Raw genomic sequence first — 23,357 nt, forward strand, 5'->3', positions numbered from 1 at the left:
TTACCATCACCTCCCCAGTATTTTGTCTTAAGCTTTCCTCTGAGTATGAGATACAGCTCAGAGTGGATAAGCTCTTGCTTGAGGGAGTGATCAATCCAGTGGTTCTTTCGATGAGAGATAAAATGGCAGTTGAATTTGAGCCTTGCTTGCAACATACATAGGGCAGATAGATAGCTAGAACTAAGTATAAACTTACCAGCATCTGCCTCAGAGTAAGATTAGTGAGAGTAAGTACATTGATTTCTCTTGAGACTTTTTCCACTAGCAGCTGAAAAGTCTTTCAAGGGTCCTTGTCCCAGGCTTGTTTCCTGTTTTGCCTTGCAGAGGAGGTACCATGTTCCTATCCCTAGCTTTCCCTCAGTGGGGTGTTTTATCCTAAACTGAACAGTTTGAACTGAATCTGGAGAGCCTGTGTTGTGTGATAACAAAATACGTACTGTAGTCCACCCTTATATGTGGATATGTTCTAAGACTCCCAGTGAATGCTTGAAACTTTGAATTGTACCAAACCCGATATATACAATGATTTTTCTATATATATACACATACGTGATATATCCACACACATATATCATAAAGTTTAATTTCTAAATTAGGCACAGTAAGAGATTAACAATGATAACAATAAAATAGAACAATTACATGATAGTCTGTGCTGTTATAAAGCCATGGAAATGTGGTCTCTCAAATTATCTCCTTGTACATACCCTTCTTCTTCTAGTGATATGTGAGATGATACAATGATACAATGCCTACATGTTGAGATGAATTAAGTTGAGTAACATAGCAGTTTTAGGCTACAATTGACGTTCTGACATCAGAAAGATGAGCATCTGCTTTGGATGATCCTGAATCGGGAAGCTGCAATCATATTGATATTTGGATCTTAGGAGCAGAGCATTTTGATGACTATTAGGTGGATAGAACATCGAGTTTGGATACATTGGTCAAGTGAATGATTCAGGTCCTAGACAGGATGGAGTGGGATGCCTGAAGTTTTCAAGATGCTACTTAGAATGGCATGATGAATGGCATCTGCATTCCACATTTCAAAAATTTTCCACCTAACGTTTTGGAACCATGATTGGCCATGGGTAACTGATACCACAGAAATGAAAACAGGGGATGTGATATTGTGAAATATATATGTGGTCTTTGATCTGGTTTCCTGGCATACAACTCCTAAAATTTTTGTACTCTCCAAAGTGATTATCTTTTTTGTGAAGGATTGACTGATGGCTGGCAGCCACCAGGTAGCTGCAGGATGGAGGCTGGTCATCACAGACCAAGGCATGATTAGGGGGCTGGGACTTCCACTCTATCTCCAACCTCCAGGGAGGAGAGTGGGGCTTAAGATAATGTGATTTTCAATGGCCCATGATTTAATTTGTCATATCTCTGTAATGAAGCTTTCATAAATAGCCAAAGACTGAGTTCAGAGAGCTTCCAGATAGCTGAATATGTGGAAGTTGTTCTAGGGCAGTGCCCCAGGAGGGTATGGAATTGCTCTACCCCATCCCCTATACCTTATCCTATGCATCTCTTCATCCATATCTTTTGCAACATGTTTGCCTGAGTTCTGTGAGCCATTCTGACAAATTAGTGGAACCCAAAGAGGGTATTACAGGAACCTGGATTTGAATCTGATCATTCAGAAGTTCTGGAGGCCCACATTTGTTACTGGTGTGGGAAAAAGCCAGCCTTGGGAACTGAGCCCCAACCTGTGGGATCTGAAGATACTGTTGGAACTGAATTGTAGGACTCTCAACAGGCCTCTCCAGCAGAATGAATTGCTTAATTGTTTATGGGGAGCCCCTGAACCACCACCACATTTGGTCAAAGAAGTCCTTTGTGTTCATAATTGCTGTTGTGGTGTGAGAACATACAGCAGCAAGGGGGACTGCTGTATACTCTGTGATTACATCTCCCAGTCTGTTAGTCCAGAAATCATGCTGTTTAAGTTTGACACTGTCTTCTTACAATACTGACTCTACTAGTGAGACCATTTTCTGTCACTCTGGTATGTTTCAGTTGGGATTATGATGATTGTACACAGCGGTTCACCTGTAGGTATCAGATTTTGAAAAATTCCAGTCTCCCTTGCATTTGATAAATCAAAGGAGGGGAGGCAACTGTTACTAATGTATTGATTGCCTACCAATAGTATCAATAATATTAATACTAGTATAGTCCTCAGGTATGACCCCAAAAGAATCCTTTGTAACAAAGCATGAGTCTTTTTCTTATTTTGGTCCAAAATCTAAAACATATACAAAAGTGTGCATTAATTATTTATTTTTTGTGAAGGTGGAGTCTTGCTGTGTCACTCAGGGTGGTCTTATTTTCGAACCCTTCAAAGGATCCTCTTGCCCCAGCCTCTCGAGTAGCTGAACTTAATGCAGGTGCCATTCATCATGTCATTCTAAGTAGCATCTTGAAAACTTCAGCCATCCCACTCCATCCTGTCTAGGACCTGAATCATTCACTTGACCAGTGTATCCAAACTCGATGTTCTATCCACCTAATAGTCATCAAAATGCTCTGCTCCTAAGATCCAAATATCAATATGATTGCAGCTTCCCGATTCAGGATCATCCAAAGCAGATGCTCATCTTTCTGATGTCAGAACGTCAATTGTAGCCTAAAACTGCTATGTTACTCAACTTAATTCATCTCAACATGTAGGCATTGTATCATTGTATCATCTCACATATCACTAGAAGAAGAAGGGTATGTACAAGGAGATAATTTGAGAGACCACATTTCCATGGCTTTATAACAGCACAGACTATCATGTAATTGTTCTATTTTATTGTTATCATTGTTAATCTCTTAGAACACCATACTCTTCAATGCTTTTAATATTCTATATTTGTCTGTTGTTGATTTAAAAATACTTTGCTTTTTTTTAATAGTGGATGGAATATCTGAAGACTCTACAATCAGGTAGGGTTTTGCAGATTTTAAAAAATTGTATGTTAGCTAAGGGAATGCAGAGAAAATAACCTAACTTTTCAGGGTTCTATTCTGGGCTGCAGATCACATTATGTGCTTAACATTTCATATCTTCTATAGTCATCACAACTGCTTCTCAAAGAATCCATGCTATTACTTTTTACTGATTAAGTAACTGTGGTTCCAACAAGTTAATTAATTGCTCCATGATCCCATAGTTTGATTATCAGCCTGACTGGCTCCCAAATGTGTTTGCTTGTCCTGTAGCATAGATCAAGAGAAACCTGTGCAGTATTGTATCAAGGTACAGGTACAAATTAGATCAATTTAGAAAGTCAGATTTAGTTATATATTAATTCTCATCAAGAGTTCTTCTTATAAATCTGGTTATTCCAAGAGCATGTCCTGATGTATTTGAGAATGACAGTGGTCCTTCCTTTTAACATCAAAGGTTTTAGGACAGATCTCACTTCGCTGTGGTTGTAGGACCATAGGTTTACATAAGCAAGACCAGGCAAGTCCTAGAGAGGAATTGTTTTACTTTAAGTGAAGGTTATCTACATATAGGCTATGTTATGTTAATTATTTATCAGCTATTTAGAATTTCTTTCTAATTGATTTTTCTACTTAATGACTTACCAGTTTAGTTTTCCCATTAGGCTGGTATCCGTGCCTAATCCCATGAAAGTTTTTTTTTTTTTTCTAGAATCTTTTTTTTCTCCCATGATTTTCTGTAATTTTGTCTTAATATTTTTTTACTTTCTACTTTGCATTTCTTGGTTTTTTATTGTTTTTTTTTTCTTCCAGTTAAATATTCCCTGCTTTTCTAAACAGAGAATGCAAAGCACATAGAAATTCATGATTTTAAGGAATCTTAGGGACTAATAAAAATATCCTCTGGTACTTTAATCTGTGTTTAACATCCTGGTCAAGTAGTTGTTTAGATAGCATACCTGAAACTTTTTACTTTGGTAAATAACAAAGGATTGAAACCCAAGATATTTAAGTGATTTATTTGAATATAGTCAGAGGCAGAAATGAGATTTGAACTCGTGTTTCTTCATTCAAGCCCAGTACTGTTCCTTTTTCATCATCTTTGTAGGTGAGTGTTTTAATAATAGAAATGGAGAGTAGATCTAGGGAACCCAAAGGAAGAGAATAAGAATGAAATTAGCTGCTGAACCCAGTGGCAGTGGATAAGAGTGGAATTAGCATTGGAAGGCCAATTTTGAAGAAGAACAATGCTGGGTTGGAGAGAAATACAGGTTTAAGAAAAGAGATCAGAATATTGGGGCTTCTGACAAGTGTGATAAAGAGAAATCATATGAATGAATCAAAAGGATGTTGGGATTTATCTAGAAAGGCACATTAAAATAGAAGGTTTGAGGGAGTTCTGAACAGGTTGCTGTGTTTTTGTTTGTTTAATTGGAGGAACTGGCAAACTTGAAATTTCTGTCAAAAGATGTTAAAAGAATTTGAGCCACTGGGAAGAGTCTCTGTAGCAGATAGGAATGTGGTATCATCTACTTCCACTCCAACCTACACAGGGGTGGCTTAGAGCCCCTTGAGTACTAGGGGGCTAGCGGTTGCTGAATTACATAGGTCTGTGGCCCATGGCACGTGTCCCCTCACCTCTGACTTCTTTCCCAATTCACTGATGTCTTTCCCATGTACATGTAGAGTAGAGACGGGGTAAGATTTGCTGGGAAATCAGTCATGGAGCTGGGGTAGCTGGTAATGTGCCTATCCTGGGAGAGGATGACTGAGACTCGTTTAGCCTTCTTATCAGGATGAGGGAAATAGAGGGTTTCTGCTCTTGGTCATTTGAGCCTATTTTTCAGGAACCTGTGCTGTATTAGACTGAAGATTAAAAGTTTGAAGACTGCCATGGAGTCCTCCAGAAGAAGGATCTGGAATCAGGAGCCCATAAGAAGGTACTTAGATAGTACTTTGGGAAATAGAAGTATGACTACCAGGATTCTCCTTTTCCAGTAGTCTCTCTCCTTGAGTATCTGAGTGTCTATGAACGTTTTTAAGGGATTGCTAGTTTATATAGACCTGAATAAGGAATGACCTGTATGGGCAAAATAATCGGGTAATATAATTTTTAATTTTGTACTTTTTCTTGGAAGAATATCCCCAATAACAACATATAATTTTTTTTTACTTTTGTACATTTGTCCTTCAAACATTTCAGATGTTTCCTGGAACTACCTGTATGGTTTTAGAGTAAAGGGGAGATATAGGGCCTTCTTAGGTGCTTTCCTTCCTGAAGAAGCAAGCCTCCCGATTTTCTGAGTTATACAGATTAGTCTTTGAAACAGAGACATGTAATGGAGAAGGGACAGCATATTTTTCTACCTTGTTTTAGGTTATCAGGTTTCTTCCAATTCAGGTAACAAAAGTCATGTCAGTGACTAAGTGAACAGACAATTTGTGAAGACATATTATACTTGGGATTTGCTAATATATTGGCGGTCGATATCTCTTATGAAGCTAAAAGTAAGTCTTCATTGACTACTTCATAGACTGTGAGAGGTGGAGACAGAAGTAAGTAACTAGAATATTTCTTAAAACAGAGACCAAATTTTACTAATAATTATATCAAGAAACATCATTTAATATCTAGATAGCTGACCTTTCATGTTGTTTTATTTTTTCTGGGTGAGTGCACCTAGATAGAACCCTGTAGATGTTTTTATTTTAAGGCGATAACCTCATTTATTTTTGTTGTATATTTTTTCTCTAAAGGATGTCCACCTACCCGACTATTGATGATTTAAGCAGTGTCGATACCAAGGTAAAGTGGTTTCTTGTGAAATTAATTTTACTACTCTGAATCTCCTTTTGTATAGTATATTCTCTTAAAATTTAGCAGTGGTTTACATATGACTTTATAATAGAAAATTGGTCAGAGAAAACCATTCTACATAAGTTTGATGAAACCCTTGTGTTACCTCTGACCTGTTATCTTCCTCTTCACCTCTTCCCAATGGAATGTAGGGAGTTCGGTCCCCCAGCTTAAGATTCAAGCTTGTGGACTGTACTTGTGGGTACGAATCCACTGCTCCTTACTAGCTTGAGACGGAAGGAACTGTGTTTAGCTATGGGGTTGTTCCTGCTGTCATTGCTTTTAGTTTGTGTGGAGGAGCCAGTTACTGAGGTAATCCTTTGTGCCCATGGTAGGCTCTGGTCCACCAGGTGGGGTATACGAATGCCTTAAGCTTTGGGAGGGGCCGTTAGCTTCCAGGTATTGCTTGGACCCTGCTCCCTCCTTAAGTAGGGGGAGGAGCAAGATGGATCACAGCTGGGGTGCAATAGCCTGGTTGTGTGGGCTTCCATGGGGCTCAGAGTTTGCTTATCTGGCCATTAGGGGGAGCCACTGATACAGAGTTGAGAGTTGTCTCTGGAAGATTAGAGGGCTGCTCCTGATGGCAGGTGCCTACTCATGTGATTGCTGAGGCCTCTGGCCAGATTTTCCATTCTTATCTACAAACCTGGTCACTTTTCCCTCTGATCGGTCTGCTTTTGTTTCCTCTCCACCCAAGGTGGGCTCTCAAGCTTCCCCACAGTTTGTGTATCTGGCCTGTTGGCATGTGTCTCTGCACATCACTGATAGATAGGGGGATCTCCAATTGTACACTGCTTTTGTGCCACTAGACCCCAACGCAAGGTGGGTGGGCCTCTCTACCTCCCAAAGTCACCACTAAAGTGATGCTCCCACTGGGAGAATAATGGCAGCTAAAGGAAATTTTGGTTCAAGCTTAACTCTCTATTAAAGTGAGTGGGGATAGGGACGGTTGCTCTGATTCAGCCTGTGGCACTCAAGGCATTTGGTTTCCATAGGAACCAGTACTTATGCAAATTGCATCCCAATGGCACAGCCAACTCCAATATGGCACTTCTCAGTGGGGAAGGGGGCATGGGGCTCACCCACAGAACCCTGCTCTCTTGTGCTCCTCCACACCCTCCCAATGGGCATGGGTTCTCACTTGCCACCTGAACTTAGAACTGGATCTCTCCCCCATGGCCCCTGCCCTTCTGTCTGCACAATTAGCAGCTGAACACACCAAGCACCTGTAGGCAGCAAGATCACAAACTGAGGGCTGTGGGTGGAAAAGTGCCCCTGGCACTGAAGCATGTTACTGAGCACAGAGAACTCCAGGGCTGCTATGGTTTGGGGAAGGGGCTGTGGACTTCCTGCACCACTCTGAAGTTTGGAGTGGCTCCTGTCTGTCTGCCTCTCTGAGCCCTGGTGGCAGCTATGCTGACCCAGGCAGGCTCAGCTTGGAATGGGGTCTGGGAGTGCGCTTCTCTGGCCCAAGGCAGGCTCAGCTGGGAGTGTGTTGTTGTGTGGAACCAAGTCACTCAGTACAAGGTGCTTTGGTGGTTACTATGGTGTGGGTGCAGCCTCATGGCTAGGAGTTGCTTGAGCCAAAATTACTTCCTGTGATGCCAGGAGTCGGGGAGTGCAGAGGAGGTGGCATCTGCATGCAGAGATGCCAACTCCCTTGTCTCTTCTGGCATTCCCCTATTGGATGAGAACCCTGCATCTCATTGCTGCCCTGAGGCCTCTGGGTGGGGGAGGGGAAAAGAAAACCCTTACCATTTCCCTGGGCTCCAGGACATGCCAATAACTCCCTTCTATCTTCCTCTCTCAGTAACTCAGTTCTTCTTGGTGGTGTTCCTGGACTCCAGTGGTATCTATCCCTGAAGTCTACTTCCAAGCGGTAATCACTCTCTGCTCTCAGTCCAATCCTCAACTGTTCTGCTGGGATGGTCCAGCAAGCTTTTTCTCTAGTCAGCTACTTTGGCTTTCTCCCCAAGGACTCCTATGACTCTTATGTTAGGCCTTTTACAGAATCCCATATTTCTTGTAGGCTTTGCTTGTTCCTCTTGCTTATCTGCTCCATCTCTTGACTGACTTGTTCAATTAAAAAGTGTTGTCTTCAAGTACTGAGAATCTTTCCTCTGCCTGATCTAACCTATTCTTAAGGTCTTCCACTGTGTTTTGTAATTCCTTGAATGATTTTTTCATTTCCAGAAATTGTGTTTGATTTTTTTCTTTAATATTTCAGTCTCTTTGGTGTTTTTTTTTATTCATTTTTTGCATTGTTTTGGTCCTTTCTTTGTGTTGGGTTTCCTTGTTATCTTGTATTTCGTTGAGCTTCCTTATAATCCACGTTCAAAATTCTTTATGTGTCATTTCAATATTCTGGTTTTGATTGTTATCCATTGCCAGAGATGTGGTGTCCCCTTTTGGGGGTGTCCTTTTGCTTTGATTCTTCATATTTCTGGAGTTCTGTCTCATATTCCTTCTCATCTGGAGCAGATATTGCTTCTTACTTTTGGATTTTCTTTTGTTTAGAGAATGACATGCCCAGTTTATTCTCTGAAACAGTAGGTGGTGCTTGGAGGTGAGCATCAATTACAGCCCATATGATGAGTCAGTAAATGCAGTAAAAAGATGTACAAATTGACTTCACTGTTAGTAGGTGGTGCTTGCCAGAAGGAACAAGCTGCAATGCTTTTTGGGGGGGTCATGTGACCAGGTCTAGTCCCTCAAGAAAAGCACTCTCATGCCCCCAGTGGTTGGATGAACCCTGGGACTTCCAAGTGTGCCCTTACTTTCCACCACAGCAGTTGTGGGTGGGGGAGTGAGGGTGGGCATGTTTGGCTTGGGTGGTGAACTTGCCATCAAGATGAAAAATGCTATTAACAAGGGTTGAAGATCTGCTCCCTACCTCTGGACAAAGCTGCCAGGGAGGGGCTCAAGTGGCCCCATTCAACCAGAAAGTCTGTGTGAGGAGGCAGGGCTATCTGAGTCCCTCAATCTGGCAGTCTAGAGCATGCCGCACTCCTTTCCACCCTCCTTTATTACATGGTTTCTCCCAGGCCTCTGCCATTAGGCCCTCAAACCAGCCAAGGTCCCCTACAACTGTTGTGCAAGCCAGGATGTTCCCTTCCCAGGATCCTGGCCTCAGCTGGAAGTGCGGTCCTCCCATGTAAGAAGGGGTGCCCTTAGAGCACACTACATCTAGGACCCCCACTGCACTCTCCTTTTTGTCTGTCCCTGCAGGCACCCACATTTCATGACACTTATTCACAAATATTTCTTCTGTGCCTCCGGGCAATACGATTGAGACCTGGGCTTACATGATCTGGTGTGTGGGCCCATCCCTGGGATCCAGTTCTTGACTATACCAGGGATGTGGATGCTGTTCCCAAGTCATCCATGGGGTACCGAAGCTGATTCTCCGTCCCCCCACCTTTGGTAGTTCCATGCTTTACTGGAGTTGCTGGGGAAATATCACCAGGGATGGCTAGCAGACAGGGAGCTCATGGTCTGTGTTACCCCTCTCTCCACTGCAGGACCAATAAGGAAAAGTGTGAACCCTGTTTCCTGTAGAGGCCTCCATGTGGTCGCCCAATTGTTTCTCTTGGCAGCGATGGGTTGGGGAGGGAAAGGAGAGAAGAAGAGTTTGGCTGGAGGAAAATCCACTCTGGTCATCTCCAGCCCTCTCTCCAGGAGGCAGTCTGTCCAGAATGATGGGGTATCAGATTCATGCAGATCACCTGGGACCCACAGGACCCCTGTGGCTCCTGTAGTCTGGGACAAAGTTGAGCAATGTCTATGTGGGAGTGAGTAATATGGAACCTGAGGAGTTGAAGCCCCCTAGGGAGGACAAAGGTGTCTGGTGGTAGAGAAGAAATATGACACCTACTGTCCAGCTCAGATCTGTGGGGTGTTGTTGGAATACAGAATTAAGAGACATGGAAAGTTTCAAGAGTTTTTCAGGGCTTTGCTTGAAGGAAACTGAGCATATTAGTTCACATTCCAGAAGCTGCTTAGCAACAGGGGAGGCATTCCACTGACCAGGGGTGACTGCAAGGCTATGCTTGTCTCGAGGCCTGCAGGCCAGCACCTGGAGCTTGTGTAAGGCGGAGCTTGGCATAGGGTCACAGGTTAAGGAAGTGATCAAAGGATGCCAGCCCAGCAGGCACCTGTAGCTAAAGCTAATTAGCCTCATGGACAATTCGTGCTTCGCTCTTGACCACATGTCTCAGTTAATGACAAACTAGATAAAGAAATACATGGTCTGTATATTTCTGTTTTAGCTTTATTGCTAATTGGTAATTTTATCTTTAACTTGTATACTCAGCTAGGTCTATTCTTAACTTAGTGCTTAAGAAGTTTATCTCAGAAATATTTTGTAACCATTTGCTCACGTAGATAGAATTAATTAAAGGATCTCTTGAAACCTTTGGGGAGCCTTTAAACCTAAATGAATGATCTGTACACATATATCTGTAACCGCTAACAGCTAATTGTTGTACCAATAAATACTGATGCAGGATTTCACTCAGTGACTCCTGGCTCACGGGAATGCTGGAGGACCTCTGCCTCCCCCATCATTTTAAACTACACTTTGTCTCTATTATTTCCAAATGTCTTGCAAGGATCCTGCTTGGAACCTGTATTTCTTGGAGAATAGCTGACTCCCAGAAGGGCGGGAGGTGTCCTGGGAGGCTGGGAGCCTGGTTTCCTGTTTTTAAGAAGCTCCTTGCTCACTGGTGGCAACATTCTCTGGGCTTAGGTGGGCAGAAGGATGCTCCAGCAGCTCTGGAGCCCACCGACAGTCTGAGATGTGAGGGAGGGGGATGTTAACTCCTCCTCCACCTACCCTTTTGTAGGTTTCCAAGCCTCTCATGGGTTAATCCCCACTGATGCCTTTCTCCTTCCAGTTGTGTTTTGCAGCCTCTTCCTGTGGAGTCTCCTGTAGGTTCAGAAACCCTTCCTTTAGACTGTCACTCAATCTGTGTTCGTTTGTCTGTTTGTTCTTTCTCTTTCATCTAAAGCTCCTCCTTCTTACAGAGATGCTCTGGCTAGTGGTGCCTCTGGTTCACCATCTTGCAGTTATTTATTTTAAACTTCTTGATCTGGGCTCCATTTAACATGAGCTTCTTGGGAAGGCTTTCCAGATATTCAAAGGAAATTGAGTGGTGTTAAGTAACTTGTTGGTTACTACAGGTGAATCAGCACAGGGGGAACCCCACGTCCAGTAATTATACGATGATTGCTAAATCCTTGTAGTACTGGCTTGGTGGAGTTGGGAATGATATAGGAGAATTTCCTGGATTATGAGGAAAATTTGTCATTCTCTTTCCTCACTCTGTGTGCTGAGTTGGTGGAGTTGGGGGAGGAGCAATGTGGGCACTCCCTCATGGTCATCATAGCTAAGACTTTGCTTAGGTCACACTGGACCCCAGCCAATCTCAACAAAAGCCCATGGTGACTGTTGCCTGGCTCCCTCTGATGTTTATGCTAGCCCAAGGGCTCTTTAGTCAGCAAGTTGTGAATCCTGCCAGGACTGGGTCTTTCCTTTAATAGCAGAGTGTATCTTTCGGGCTCAAGGTGATTCTAGGAGTGTAATTCATGGACTATGTTGTTAAATCCAGGGCCTTAGGAGTCTGCTATGTACTTTATTTTGCTGTTGGCATGCAAGTTGCAAAACAAAGTCTTCTGAATTTTTTCCTTTCCTTTCCCCAAATGGAAGAAGACTCTCCCTGAGCTGCACTGCCAGGGTTTGTGGGAAGGGTGACATAAGCACTGTCTTGGCCACCACCATTAGTGTATCTCTGGGTCATGTGTACCTCAAGCCCACTGGATCGGAGCCAGCACAGGCACAGGAACTACCGAAGGATGGTGTCCTTTGTGAAATCACTGCCTTACGAATTTATTTCAGGCCCCAGGCTGCTTTTTCTTAGCCAGTTGATGGACGTAGTCAGAACTAAGGTTTCAGGACAGAGAATTTCTCTTTGGCTGGGTGGGTCCAAATGCTCCCTCTGTGGGCACTGGCAGTATTCTGACCTGTGCTATGTTCCTCTGAAATTCAATACAAAGTCCCACAATCACTTCATTCTCTCTGACTCAGGGAAATGTATTCTCTTTGCTTGATGTGCTGGTGTGGCATTGCCTGCGGATGGAGGAGGGATAGTGTGCAAGGCTCTTTACTGCCCCAGTCAATGCCTCTTTCATTGATTGAATGTGAAACCTGGTACTGAGATCACTCACATGATTTTTGGTTTCCCTGAAGGTGCTTCCTTGCGTGTCTAGTTGTTGAATTTGGTGTTCATGTGGAGGGATGATTGCTGCAGGTTTCTATTTGGTCATCTTGCTCTTCTCAGATCTCCTACAGATGTCCTTTTTATAATATGACTTTCTTTTTCTTTTGGTATGTCTACTTTTAGTTCTTTGAGAAATCTCCATATAGTTTCCATAGAGATTGTTGTAATTTATTCTCCTACCAAAAGTGTATAAGCCTCTTTTCACCACATCCCCACTAGCATCTATTGGTTTTGACTTTTTAATAACAACTATTCTGACAAGGGTAAGGTGGTATCGCATTGTGGTTTGGATTTGCATTTCTCTAATGAATAGTGATGTACAATGAATAGTGATGTGTTTCCATATGTTTATTAGTCATTTGTTTCTTTTCTTTGGAAAAATGTTCATTTATTTTGCCTACTTTTGATGGTTTTTTTTCTTTTTTCGTGTTGATTTGAGTTATTTATAGATTCTGGGTATTAGGCCTTTTTCAGATACGGAGCTTGTGCATACATTCTGTAGGTTGTTTACCCTGTTGATTACATCTTTTGCTATGTAAAAGCATTTTAGTTAACTTAATTTCAATTTATTTATTTTTGATTGTATTGTATTTGCTTTTTGGGTCATAGACATGAATTCTTTACCTAACCCTATTTTGAGGATAGTTTTTTCTAGTATTTTTTTTCTAAATTTTTTTTATGGTTTCAGGTCTTACATTTAAGTCTTAAATCCATTTTGATTTAATTCTTGTATATGGTGAGAGATTGAAATCAAGTTTCCTTCTTCTGTATAGGAATATCCAATTTTCCTAGCACTATTTATTGAATAGGGTTTCCTTTTTCTAGTCTGTGGTTTTGTCTGCTTGGTGAATGATCAGTTGGTTGTAGGTATTTGGCTTTATTCCTGGGTTCTCTATTTTGTTTTATTGGTGTATGTATCTACTTTTATTTTAGTAGTGTGATTTATTGGTTAATATTGCCTTATAGTGTAAATTAACATCATGTAATGCGATGCCACCTGATTTCTTTTTTCCTTAACATTGCTTTGGCTGTTCGTACTCTTTTCTGGTATCATATGATTTTTTTTGTTTGTTTTTTCTAATTCTGTGAAAAAAGTGACATGGGTGTTTTGGTATAAATTGCATTGCATCCGTAGATTACTTTGTCAATGTGGCCATGTTCACAACATTTATTCTTCTAATCCATAATCCTGAGATACTTTCCCAATTTTTTGTATCATCTAGGACATTTTTAAAGTAGTATTTTGTAGTTCTTCTTGTGGAGATGATTCACAATCTTGGTTAAGTATATTCCCAGATTATTTATTTATTTATTTGTTTATTTGGAAGCTGTTATAAATGAGATTGAGTTGCTGATATTATTCTTACCTTGTTTGTTGTTAATGCATAGAAATGCTAGTGATGTGTATACATGGAATTTGTAACCTGAGACTTTACTGAATTTATTTATCTATTTCAGGAATGTCTTGGAGGTGTCTTTATGTTTTTCTTTGTATAAGATCATATTCTCAACCAACAAGGATAGTTCGACTTCAATTTTTTCTAATTTGTATGCGCTTTATCTCTCTTTTTCCTCATTGTTCTGGCTAGGACTTCCAGTGGTGTGTTAAATTGAAGTGGTGAAAGTGGGCATCCTTGTCCGTTCCAATTCTTCAAGGGAATGCTTTCAGATGTCCCCCATTCAGTATGATGTTGGCAGTGAGTTTTTTATATATGGTTTTCACTATTTTGAGGCATATTCTTCCTATGCCTAGTGTCTTGGGGGTTTTTGTCATGAAAGGGGTATTGGATTTTGTTGGATGTTTTCTCTGCATGTATTGAGATTAGGCTTTGGTTTTGTTTTTAATTCTTTTCATGTGGTGAATTACAGTTATGGACTTTTGTATGTTGAACCACATTTGCCTCCCTCAGGTGAAACCCACTTGATCATGGTGAATTATATTGTTGAAGTGTTTTTTGCTAGGTTTTGCTTGTTTGTTTGTTTTTGAGGAATTTTTAAATCTATTTTCATCAAGGACATTGGCCTATAGTTTTCTTTTTTTGTTGTTGTGTCCTTACCTGGCTCTGTTATCAGGATGATATTGGTTTTGTCAGGTGAGTAAGGGAGGATTCCCTCCTTGTTGTAGCACAATTTCTGTAGGATAGTACAAGTTCTTTTCTGTAGCTCTGGTAAAATATACCTGTGAATCCATCTCACCCTAGGCTTTTTTTTTTTCCCATGGGAGTTTTCTTGTTAATGACTCAATGTTATTATTCATTATTGGTTCATCCAGGATTTCTATTTTATCCTGATTCAAGCAGGGGACTTTGCATTTTTCCAAAAAATGTGTCCACTTCCTCTAGATGTTCTAGTTGGTGTGCATAGAGGTGTTTGTAGTAATCTCAGATTTTCTTTTAAAATACGTCTCCTTTTCCATTTTGGATTGAGTTTATTTGAATCATCTCTTTTCTTGGCTAATCTGGCTCATGGTCTGTCAATGGTTTTATCTTTTCAAAGAACGAATTTTGCATTTCATTGACATTTTGTATTTTCTTTTTGGTTTTACTTTTGTTTAGTTTTGCTTGGCTATTTGTTATTTCTTGTCTCCTGCTAGATTTGGCATTGGTTTGTTTTCATTTTTTCTAGTTTCCTGCGGTATGATATTTGGTTATTAATTTGTTGTCTTTCTCATGTAGATATTTTGTGCTCTTATAAACTTCCCTCTTGTTACTGCTTTTTCTGCATTTTAGAAAATTTTATAGCTTTTGTTGCCATTGTCATTCAATCGAAAAATATTTTTTCATTTCTGTCGTGTTTTCAACTTTGGCCCAAAGATCATTTCACAGGAAGTGGTTTAATTTCTATATATTTGTCCAATTTTGAGAGTTCCTCTTGGAATTGTTTCTCATTTTATTCCACTGTAGTATGAGACAATAAATACATGATATGATCTTGATTTTTTAAAACTTTTCTGAGATGTGTTTTGTGGTTTAGAATAAGTTCTGTCTTGGAGAATGTTCCATGTGCTGATGAGAAGAATGTGCATTCTGCAGTTTTTTTGGCAGAATATTCTGCGAATGTCTCTTAGGTGTATGTGTTCTACCATCTTAAATCCATTGTTTCCTTGCTGATTTTCTGCCTCAGTGATTTATCTAGTTCTGTCAGTAGAGTGTTAGGGTCCCCCAGTATAATTATGCCCCTATTGATTTCTTTTTCTGGCTGTAGTAGCATTTGTTTTATGAATTGGGGAGCTCTGGTGTTAAGTACATATGTATTTAGATTTGTTAAATCTTCTTATTAAATTGATCTCTTAATCATTATATAATAACCATCTTTGTATTGTCATTATTGTTGTTTTAGAGTCTATTTTACCTGGTATAAGATTAACTACTCTTGCTTGCTTTTTATATCCATTTGCATCGAATGTTTTTTCCAGACCTTCACTTTGATTCTGTGAGAATCTTTATGAATTAAATGTATTTTTTTGAGACATGATATTTTTGGGTTTTGTTTTTTTATCCATGCCACGAATTGATACGTTTCAGTGGGATATTTAGAAGGTTTACATTGAATGTTAATATTGATTAGTGAAATACTGTTTCAGTCTTGTTGATTTGTACCAGTAGCTTTGTATTCTCACTTAATTTACTATTTTGTAAGAATTGTGAGTTTTAACTTCTACTTATTTTTACACTGTAGAGTATTGACTGTACTCTGATTTTTAGAGCACTTTTGAGCATTTTCTGTAGAGCAGGTCCAGCGCTGTGAGTCAGGGGAGAAGAGTCTGAATGGAGGAGAGCTGGCACTCTGGTCCTCTTTTTCCCAAGGTGTACCCTGCAGGGGATGCACTCTCTTTTTACTTGAAGGGAGCCCATCCTGTATGTCCAAGCTCTGGGATCACACAGTTCCCCTAAGACCTACCAGTGCCCTGTGGTTACTGCAATCTGACTGAGTATTAGAGAATATTTGTGTGGGTTCCAGTGTCAAGAAATGTAAAATGCTGAATTCCCCTGGGCAGGGCAAAGGCACACAATAGCTGGAAAAGCAGTATGACAACTGCTGCCTCAACTTGGGTCTGTGGTAAGCGTGAGTGATAACCAGTGGGTAGAAGCCTGGTGCTGTATTGTCAAGAAGCTCTCAGTTCAGTAAGGGCAGCAGTGCTGGGCTTATGAGGCTACAGGGTCTACCCAATAGTTTGGAGCCTTAGGACTGCCAGAGGTGTGAAAGGAGGAAAATCAAACACACTGACCTACCCTTTCCATGGGGCCACTAATTCCCTGGGGGTTCATTTCTTCTAAAATCATGTTCCTTCTTGTTATTTCCTGTGACTTCTTTCCTTGGTGTCTCTGGCAGATTCTGGCACTCTTCCTGCAGAATTACACCTGGGCTATGATTTCATCTGAAACTTTCTCTTCTTTCTGAGATGATCTGGCTTCTGATGTCTCTAGTCAGCCATCTAAGCTATATCCACTCCATGTTTTTCCTAGTTATTTAAATAATAATTTTATAACTCCTGCATTACTATGAGTTACTACAGGTTAGGAAACATATTTGTGTGTGTGTTAGAGTATGGAGAATGTAATCTGGCATGTATAAAGCATTTTAATATATTTTAATGGGAATAAATGAATAGATAAATGAATTTTAGGCAAAGAAATGTTAGAATATTAAGGTTACAATGGAATGTTAAAAGTAACAATATCCATAGTATAATTAATAGTTAAATCTATTGAATTTTTAAAATATAATTTAAATTTATGTTCCCCTTTAATAATTAGATTGTACAACTTCAGGAGAGTTATTATGAGAAAATATTTCATAAAAATGAACAAATTAGCAACATATCATAAGTAGGAAAGAGAACTATGTTATCTTTTCTAGTATCATCCAACTAGAAGTTTAGATTAGGATTTCAGATTAAAATTTCTTAAGTGTTCCTTATCTTCAACCGAAGTTCTATTAAAAAATGTCTTTTTAAGCAATACATTAATCTTTATAATTCTAATTACCAGTTTTTTCTCCAAGTACAAAAGAGATGGAATATTTCTTTTTCTGATTTTTTTATCTCTGTAGCAATAGTGTCACAGCTTCCACATAGTGGAAGATGATTATGTTTCAATAATTTATTGTTTTATGGTAATTAAATTAAATTCTTTCCTATAGAAGAATATAGGAAAGTAAATTGTAGAGTAAATATTAATCAATTATCAGTTTTATCATGGATATACTGTAAACTAAAGTCTCTGTTTTATTCTCATATTTCTCCATGTACCTTATCATACAGAATATTTTTCCTTTTCTTCCATGGTTTAATCACATATTAGGTGGAGTGGTCATGTCTCTTTTTGTTTGTTTGTTTCATCCTCCTCTTCCACCTTGCAAAAATGCTTTTCCCCAATCTAAATATTTCCTTGCAGAATGCATTTCCTCAGTGTGTACCCTGTCAGTGCCTCTTTGTCTTCATTGTCATCGTATTTAGTGAAAGCTTTCTACTGAGTAGCTCTTTGTGGCTTTCATTCTTCAATGATTGCCCCACAAGGTTTATTATTGTTTTCTGTCTTTCTTGGGAGAACCTGAATCTATACAATAATTTATCTTTAGAATTTTGACAAACATAATAGAAGTGATTGATAATATTTGCAAAGCCAACCCATTAAAATAAGTTATTACTAAAACCTAAACTCTCCCATTTTCCCTGGCAAGAGATAGTTAATCCAAATGTAAATCATGCAAACACATTTCACAATGTAACACAAAATTGATTAATTTAAGTATCTTAATGATAGTTACTTTAATAATCCTGTAAGCTGACTAGGTCCATTTTTGTCTCAGGCTATTTTGGCTAAGAATATAATCTAATGGATATTATAGCATTTGTAGAATAATCGATTATGGGCAAAGGGAGTAACATTCTTAGGACATCTGTACCATCTCTCATAATCTTCCCCCCATGAGAAGATGTAAATTAGTAAATGACAGAATTGAGGTTGAATCTACTCCAAAACCTCTTTTCTTTGCATTAGGTCATATGGTAATGGTGAATATTATAATTATTTTACCACTTTGATACTTGTTATCCTTAAAGCTATTGTTTTTTGTTCTAGGATGTTTCTGAACCAAACTTAACCAACTTAACTACTGCTTCTCAGCAATCCAGGAAAAATTGTAAGCTTTTTAAAGATTGCCTATTTTTGTGTTATCCACTGATTCTTCATTGCAAATATCTTTATATATTATTTACTTTCTTTTTACTGTAGTAGAAGCAAAATATGCTACTGTGAGAACAGGTAAGGGAAACGTGTTTGAGGACAAGATTTCTGATCATCCAAAGGAAGATGTGTTTGAATGCTTTCCCACAACATCAGGCAAAGTCCAGGGCTTTTTAAATCCTTCCTTTCCACCACCTGAGCCTCAGCGGAAACCTTCCTCCGGGTCATTGGAAAACTGTGGTCTTACAAAGGTAAGTTATTATTTGAAAAACTTTTCTCCCCCATATGTTTATGTACCCCTCCCCCATCCTCATAATGCTGACAAAAATACTGTAAAGAAATGGACCTCCTCAAGGCCATAATAGAAAACAAATGTAATAACAAAAGGAAGGATGGACAGGATTGAGATTTGTAAAAGTTGAGGGGAGTAAACAATTCTTAGGTTAGAAATTGTAGAAGGAAAGAATTAGAAAGCAACCCAAAAGAGCAGCTCAGAAATGTGGAAATGAAGAGGGGGATGATGGGGAAGAATTCATGGAAGAAGGGCAAGATAAATACAAAGTTTGATTAAGAGAGTCAAGATCACACAAATTATTATGAAAAGATAACAGAAATAGTGGAGATAAATGAGAGTGGGAACTCTGTATCGTAAGGTATGTTAGAAATTGTTTTCATGCAAATCAAGAAAAGACAGGCAATGAAAAAGAGGCTGATATTCTTTTAAAAACTTATAGATTGCTTTAATGAAAAACAAACCGAAAAGTTAAGGGTGGCTATAATTAATATATTGTACATTTAAAACTAGCTATAAGAGAATAATTCAAATGATTCTGCCATAAAGAACAGATACTATTTAACATGATGCATATCTCAAGTACACTGATAAGATTCTAGAAATGTATCAAAATTTATGTCCCTTCAAAATTTGTACATCTATTATGCTCAAATAAAAACTATGTAAAAAGGAAAAAAATGAATCCTCATTTTTAAAAAATTATTAAGGTAATACATTTAATCTAGTAAATTATTAAAGTAATATATTTAATCGAGTAAAACCTATGTTCCTGGATAATGCCAAGTGAAATATATTTCAGGCCTTATCTGATATTATGAATTATTAATTTTTGACTCTTTTCTTCTTTAAGGTTTATAACTTATCTTTTGCTTATCCATAACTTACTTAAATAATTTGTATTACTGTTTGGTATAATGTTGACAATCATTTTAGATCTGTTTGAAAATAGAGAAAGGAATAAACATTTTATTTGATCTTTTTTAAAATTTCAGGTTATATAAGGGAGGTTCTTAATCAGTATTCATTAAATAAGAATATAAATTTTGAGCTGCAACCCTCTTGAAGAAATAAATGCTACAATTGTTTACTTCTGGACATGTGATTTATCTTGTGCCAATAATTTCTACATATAACAGACACACATATGTATACATCACATGAATGCAAACATAATTGATTATTGTTCCCTAGAATAAACTACTTATTGTCATAGCATTATAAAGAAGGGGTGACTGTCAACAGAGTATACACATTCATCTCTGGAAGATGGTTGTTTACTTTTAAAAAATATTTCTAGCATTGGGAACATTTTATATTATTCTCAGGAAGATTTATTAAGTTTAGTATTCATAGTTGTTGTATCTTGCACATAAATTTTTTCATTTGCAAAACTCAGAAATCCTGTAGACTTGATTTTGTAGTCCTCTCTCCACTCCTTATGTGAATATTGGGGCCTGTTTGACAATTGTAGATGTATTTAAAGATTCTTAAATCTTCAATTCGGGTAATCATAGCTTTATGTTCTTTATAGTAGATGCTCTCTCCAATTTTTAACTACCGTCCTATATGATGGAAATAGGAAATTAGAGCTATGAGTATGTTGCTTACATGGGAGTAAGAAAACAAGGTGAAATTTAATGGAGGGCTTTATGTTTCTTTCTTACATGATCATAGTACTTAGAAATACATCATAATTCTGCATCACATAAGCATTTCTCTTCTACAGTTTAAAATTTTAAGATTAATTTTATTTTTTTTAGTGTCATTCCTTTTTTTATTTTAATTTTTTTAATTCAGGATATTTTGGGGGTGCAAACATTTTGGTTACATGAAATATTGTTTGCCTCACCCTAGCTAGGGCTATAAGAGTGTCCTTCCCACATACAGTGTTCCCCATTTCCATTAACTGTGGGTTTACTCCCCTCAGTCCTCCACCCCCCAACTTGACCAGCACCCAGTGAGTATTACTACCCTATGAGCACCTTAGTGTTTATCAGTTAGTACCAATTTGATAGTGAGTATATGTGGTGCATGTTTTTTCATCCTTCTGATACCTTACTTAAAAGGATGGTCTCAATCTCTATCTAGGATCACATAAGAAGTACTAGATCACTGTTCTTTTTGTAGTTGAGTATTATTCCACGGTATACATATATCATTTTATTAATCCACTCATGTATTGATGAGCACTTGGGTTGTTTCCATAGCTTTGGAAAAGTGAATTGTGCTGCTATAAACATTTGATTGCAAATGTCTTTATTCTCTTCCTTTGGATAGATGCCTAGTATTGGGATTGCGGGATCAAATGATATCTCTATTTTTAGCTCTTTGAGGTATCTCCAAATTACTTTCCACATGGGTTGTACTAATTTGTAGTCCCACCAGCAGTATAAGAGTGTTGCAATCTCTCGTATCCATGCCAGCATTTGTTATTTTGGGCCTTTTTAATAGAGGCCATTCTCACTGGAGTTAGGTGATGTCACATTGTAGTTTTGATTTGCATTTCCCTAATGATCAGAGATGTTGAGCACTTTTTTATATGTTTGGTGGCCATTAATCTGTCTTCTTTTGAAAAGTTGCTGTTCATGTCTTTTGTACATTTATTGATGGGGCTATTTGACTTTTTCTTGTTGATTTTCTTAAGTTCTATATAGATTCTTGTTATCAGCCCTTTATCAGATGTGTAGAAAGCAAATATTTTCTCCCATTCTGCAGTTTGTCTGTTTGCTGCAATGATAGTTTCCTTGGCTGTGCAGAAGCTTTGTAATTTGATCAGGTCCCATTTGTTTATTTTTGTTGCTGCTCTGATTGCTTTGGGGGTCTTCTTCATAAATTCTTTGCCTAGGTGGATGTCTAAAAGACTCTTCCCAACATTTTCTTCCAGAATTCTTAAGGTTTCGTGCCTCAGGTTTGAGTCCGTTATCCATCGTATGTTGATTTTTGTGAGAGGTGAGAGGTGGGGATGCAGTTTAAATCTTCTGCACATGGACATCCAGTTTTCCCAGCACATCTTGTTGAATAGAGATTCTTTTCCCATATGTATGCTTTTGTCTGCTTTGTTGAAGATTTGATGACAATATGAGGATGGTTTTATGTCTGGGATCTCTGTCCTACTCCAAAATTCTATATCTGTATTCTTGTGCCTATACCATGGTGTTTTGGTTACTATAGCCTTGTAGTAAAGTTTGAAGATACTTTCAGACCCAAAGTCAAGGGCTGGAAAACAAACTTCCAAGCAAATGGAAACCAAAAGAGAGAGGCCATGGTGATTCTGATTTCAGACAGCATAAATTTTAAAATAGCAAGACTAAAGAAAGACAAAGATGGTCACAAAATCATGGTGAAAGGAAAAATCCAACAAGAAGGCTTAACAATTCTTAATATTTATGCACCGAACACAGGAGCACCCAGATACATAAAGCAAACCCTGTTTGATCTAAATAGCATGATAAACAGCAATTCCATATTAGGAGGGGATTTCAGTACCCCACTGACTGAATTGGACAGATTCCCAAACAAAAAGTAAGCAAAGAAATCATGGACTTAAACAAAGCTCTAGAACGAATGGGTCTAACACACATCTACAGAATATTCCACCCAAATAAAGCTGAATATACATTCTTCTCATCATCTCATGGAACTTTCTCCAAAATTGATCACAAATCAGACCTCAACAAATTTAAAAACATAGAAATTGTACCATGTATCTTGTCAGATCATAGTGGTATAAAACTAGAGATCAATTCCAACAGAAACACTGCTTCACAAGGTCATGGAAATTAAACAATCTCTTGCTGAATGATTACTGGGTCAAGGGAGAGATCCAGATGGAACTTAAGATTAATTTTAAAAATAGTCTTCTTGCAGCATCTTGAATTGGTACTTTAGAATTAAATCTTTTTATTCAATTTAAAAGTGTATGTTATGATAATATTCCAGAAATAAATATTTTCATATATTAGTACTATTATATCTCACATTCTTCAAATTTTTAAAAGTATAGTTGAAAAAATTGAACCGTATTTTTCCTCCTCTTATTCTCATTTTCAAAATTTCTGAGTTCTGTATAGAATTTCATTATTTAATTCTACCATTTTCATATACTTTACAAATACTCATCCTTTTTCTCACATTGCCCTGTCTTGAAATGCTTCACACCCATTCTCAGCACTTTTTCTATCTTTCACAATGTGGCCATATATCTTTGCAGTATTTCCTGATCTTCCCAGGCAGAACTCACTGCTCTCTCCTTTGTGCCCTTACTGTCCTTTATTCACTTTAATTGTAGAATCAGTGAATTATTCTTTTCCATCTCTCTTTCATACATCTCAAACTCCTCTTGAATCTAGGGCAAAATCCACCGTTTTTTTATATTATCAGCTTCTGCCAGAATAGTGCCTGTGATTTGATAGACAGAGTAACGTTCATTGTCTTATAGACTAATTGAGTGAGTGAGTGAGGGAATAAATGCAATGTTTTCTGAAGTTGGGATTTTTTTTTTTTTAAATAGGAAGGAGCAACAAAGCCAGCATCTGGACAAAAGGAAAATGGTATTGGTATTATTGAACATGCTCCGCGAGAGCAAAAAGTAATGTCAATTTTATTTATGTGCACAAAAATAACAGAAGTGGTAAGTTAGTGAATATCTATGATACTCTTTAATCCTTAAATGCCATCACACACACAAAAAAAACATTTAAAGTATGCAGACCCAAATATATTATCCATTTCTTTTAAATATATTTCTTTTGCTGTCTTTCTTGATACTGTCTACTTTTTTCTTCCTAAAA

General features: G+C 38.3%; 1 protein-coding gene across 1 annotated transcript; it reads left to right on the top strand.

Annotated features, from left to right (window-relative positions):
* Nucleotides 1–2,926: 2,926 nt before the first annotated feature.
* Nucleotides 2,927–23,293, top strand: LOC123623547 (ankyrin repeat domain-containing protein 26-like). Its single transcript, XM_045530747.1, has 6 exons — nt 2,927–2,946; nt 4,797–4,889; nt 5,707–5,755; nt 18,168–18,228; nt 18,321–18,523; nt 23,078–23,293. Exons 2-6 carry the CDS (start codon nt 4,843–4,845, stop codon nt 23,204–23,206), a joined length of 489 nt encoding a protein of 162 aa, XP_045386703.1. The 5' UTR covers nt 2,927–2,946; nt 4,797–4,842; the 3' UTR covers nt 23,207–23,293.
* Nucleotides 23,294–23,357: the final 64 nt, after the last annotated feature.

Source organism: Lemur catta, chromosome 18 (genome assembly GCF_020740605.2).
Source record: "Lemur catta isolate mLemCat1 chromosome 18, mLemCat1.pri, whole genome shotgun sequence".
Taxonomy (NCBI): domain Eukaryota; kingdom Metazoa; phylum Chordata; class Mammalia; order Primates; family Lemuridae; genus Lemur; species Lemur catta.

What these genes read in the sequence shown, in the direction of transcription:
- LOC123623547 (XM_045530747.1), top strand. Translation starts at nt 4,843, where the DNA reads ATGGAGTCCTCCAGAAGAAGGATCTGGAATCAGGAGCCCATAAGAAG. An exon ending in AATCAGGAGCCCATAAGAAG is followed by an intron (nt 4,890 to 5,706) that starts GTACTTAGATAG and finishes TTTTCTCTAAAG; the next exon opens with GATGTCCACCTACCCGACTA. An exon ending in TCAGCAATCCAGGAAAAATT is followed by an intron (nt 18,229 to 18,320) that starts GTAAGCTTTTTA and finishes TTTTTACTGTAG; the next exon opens with TAGAAGCAAAATATGCTACT.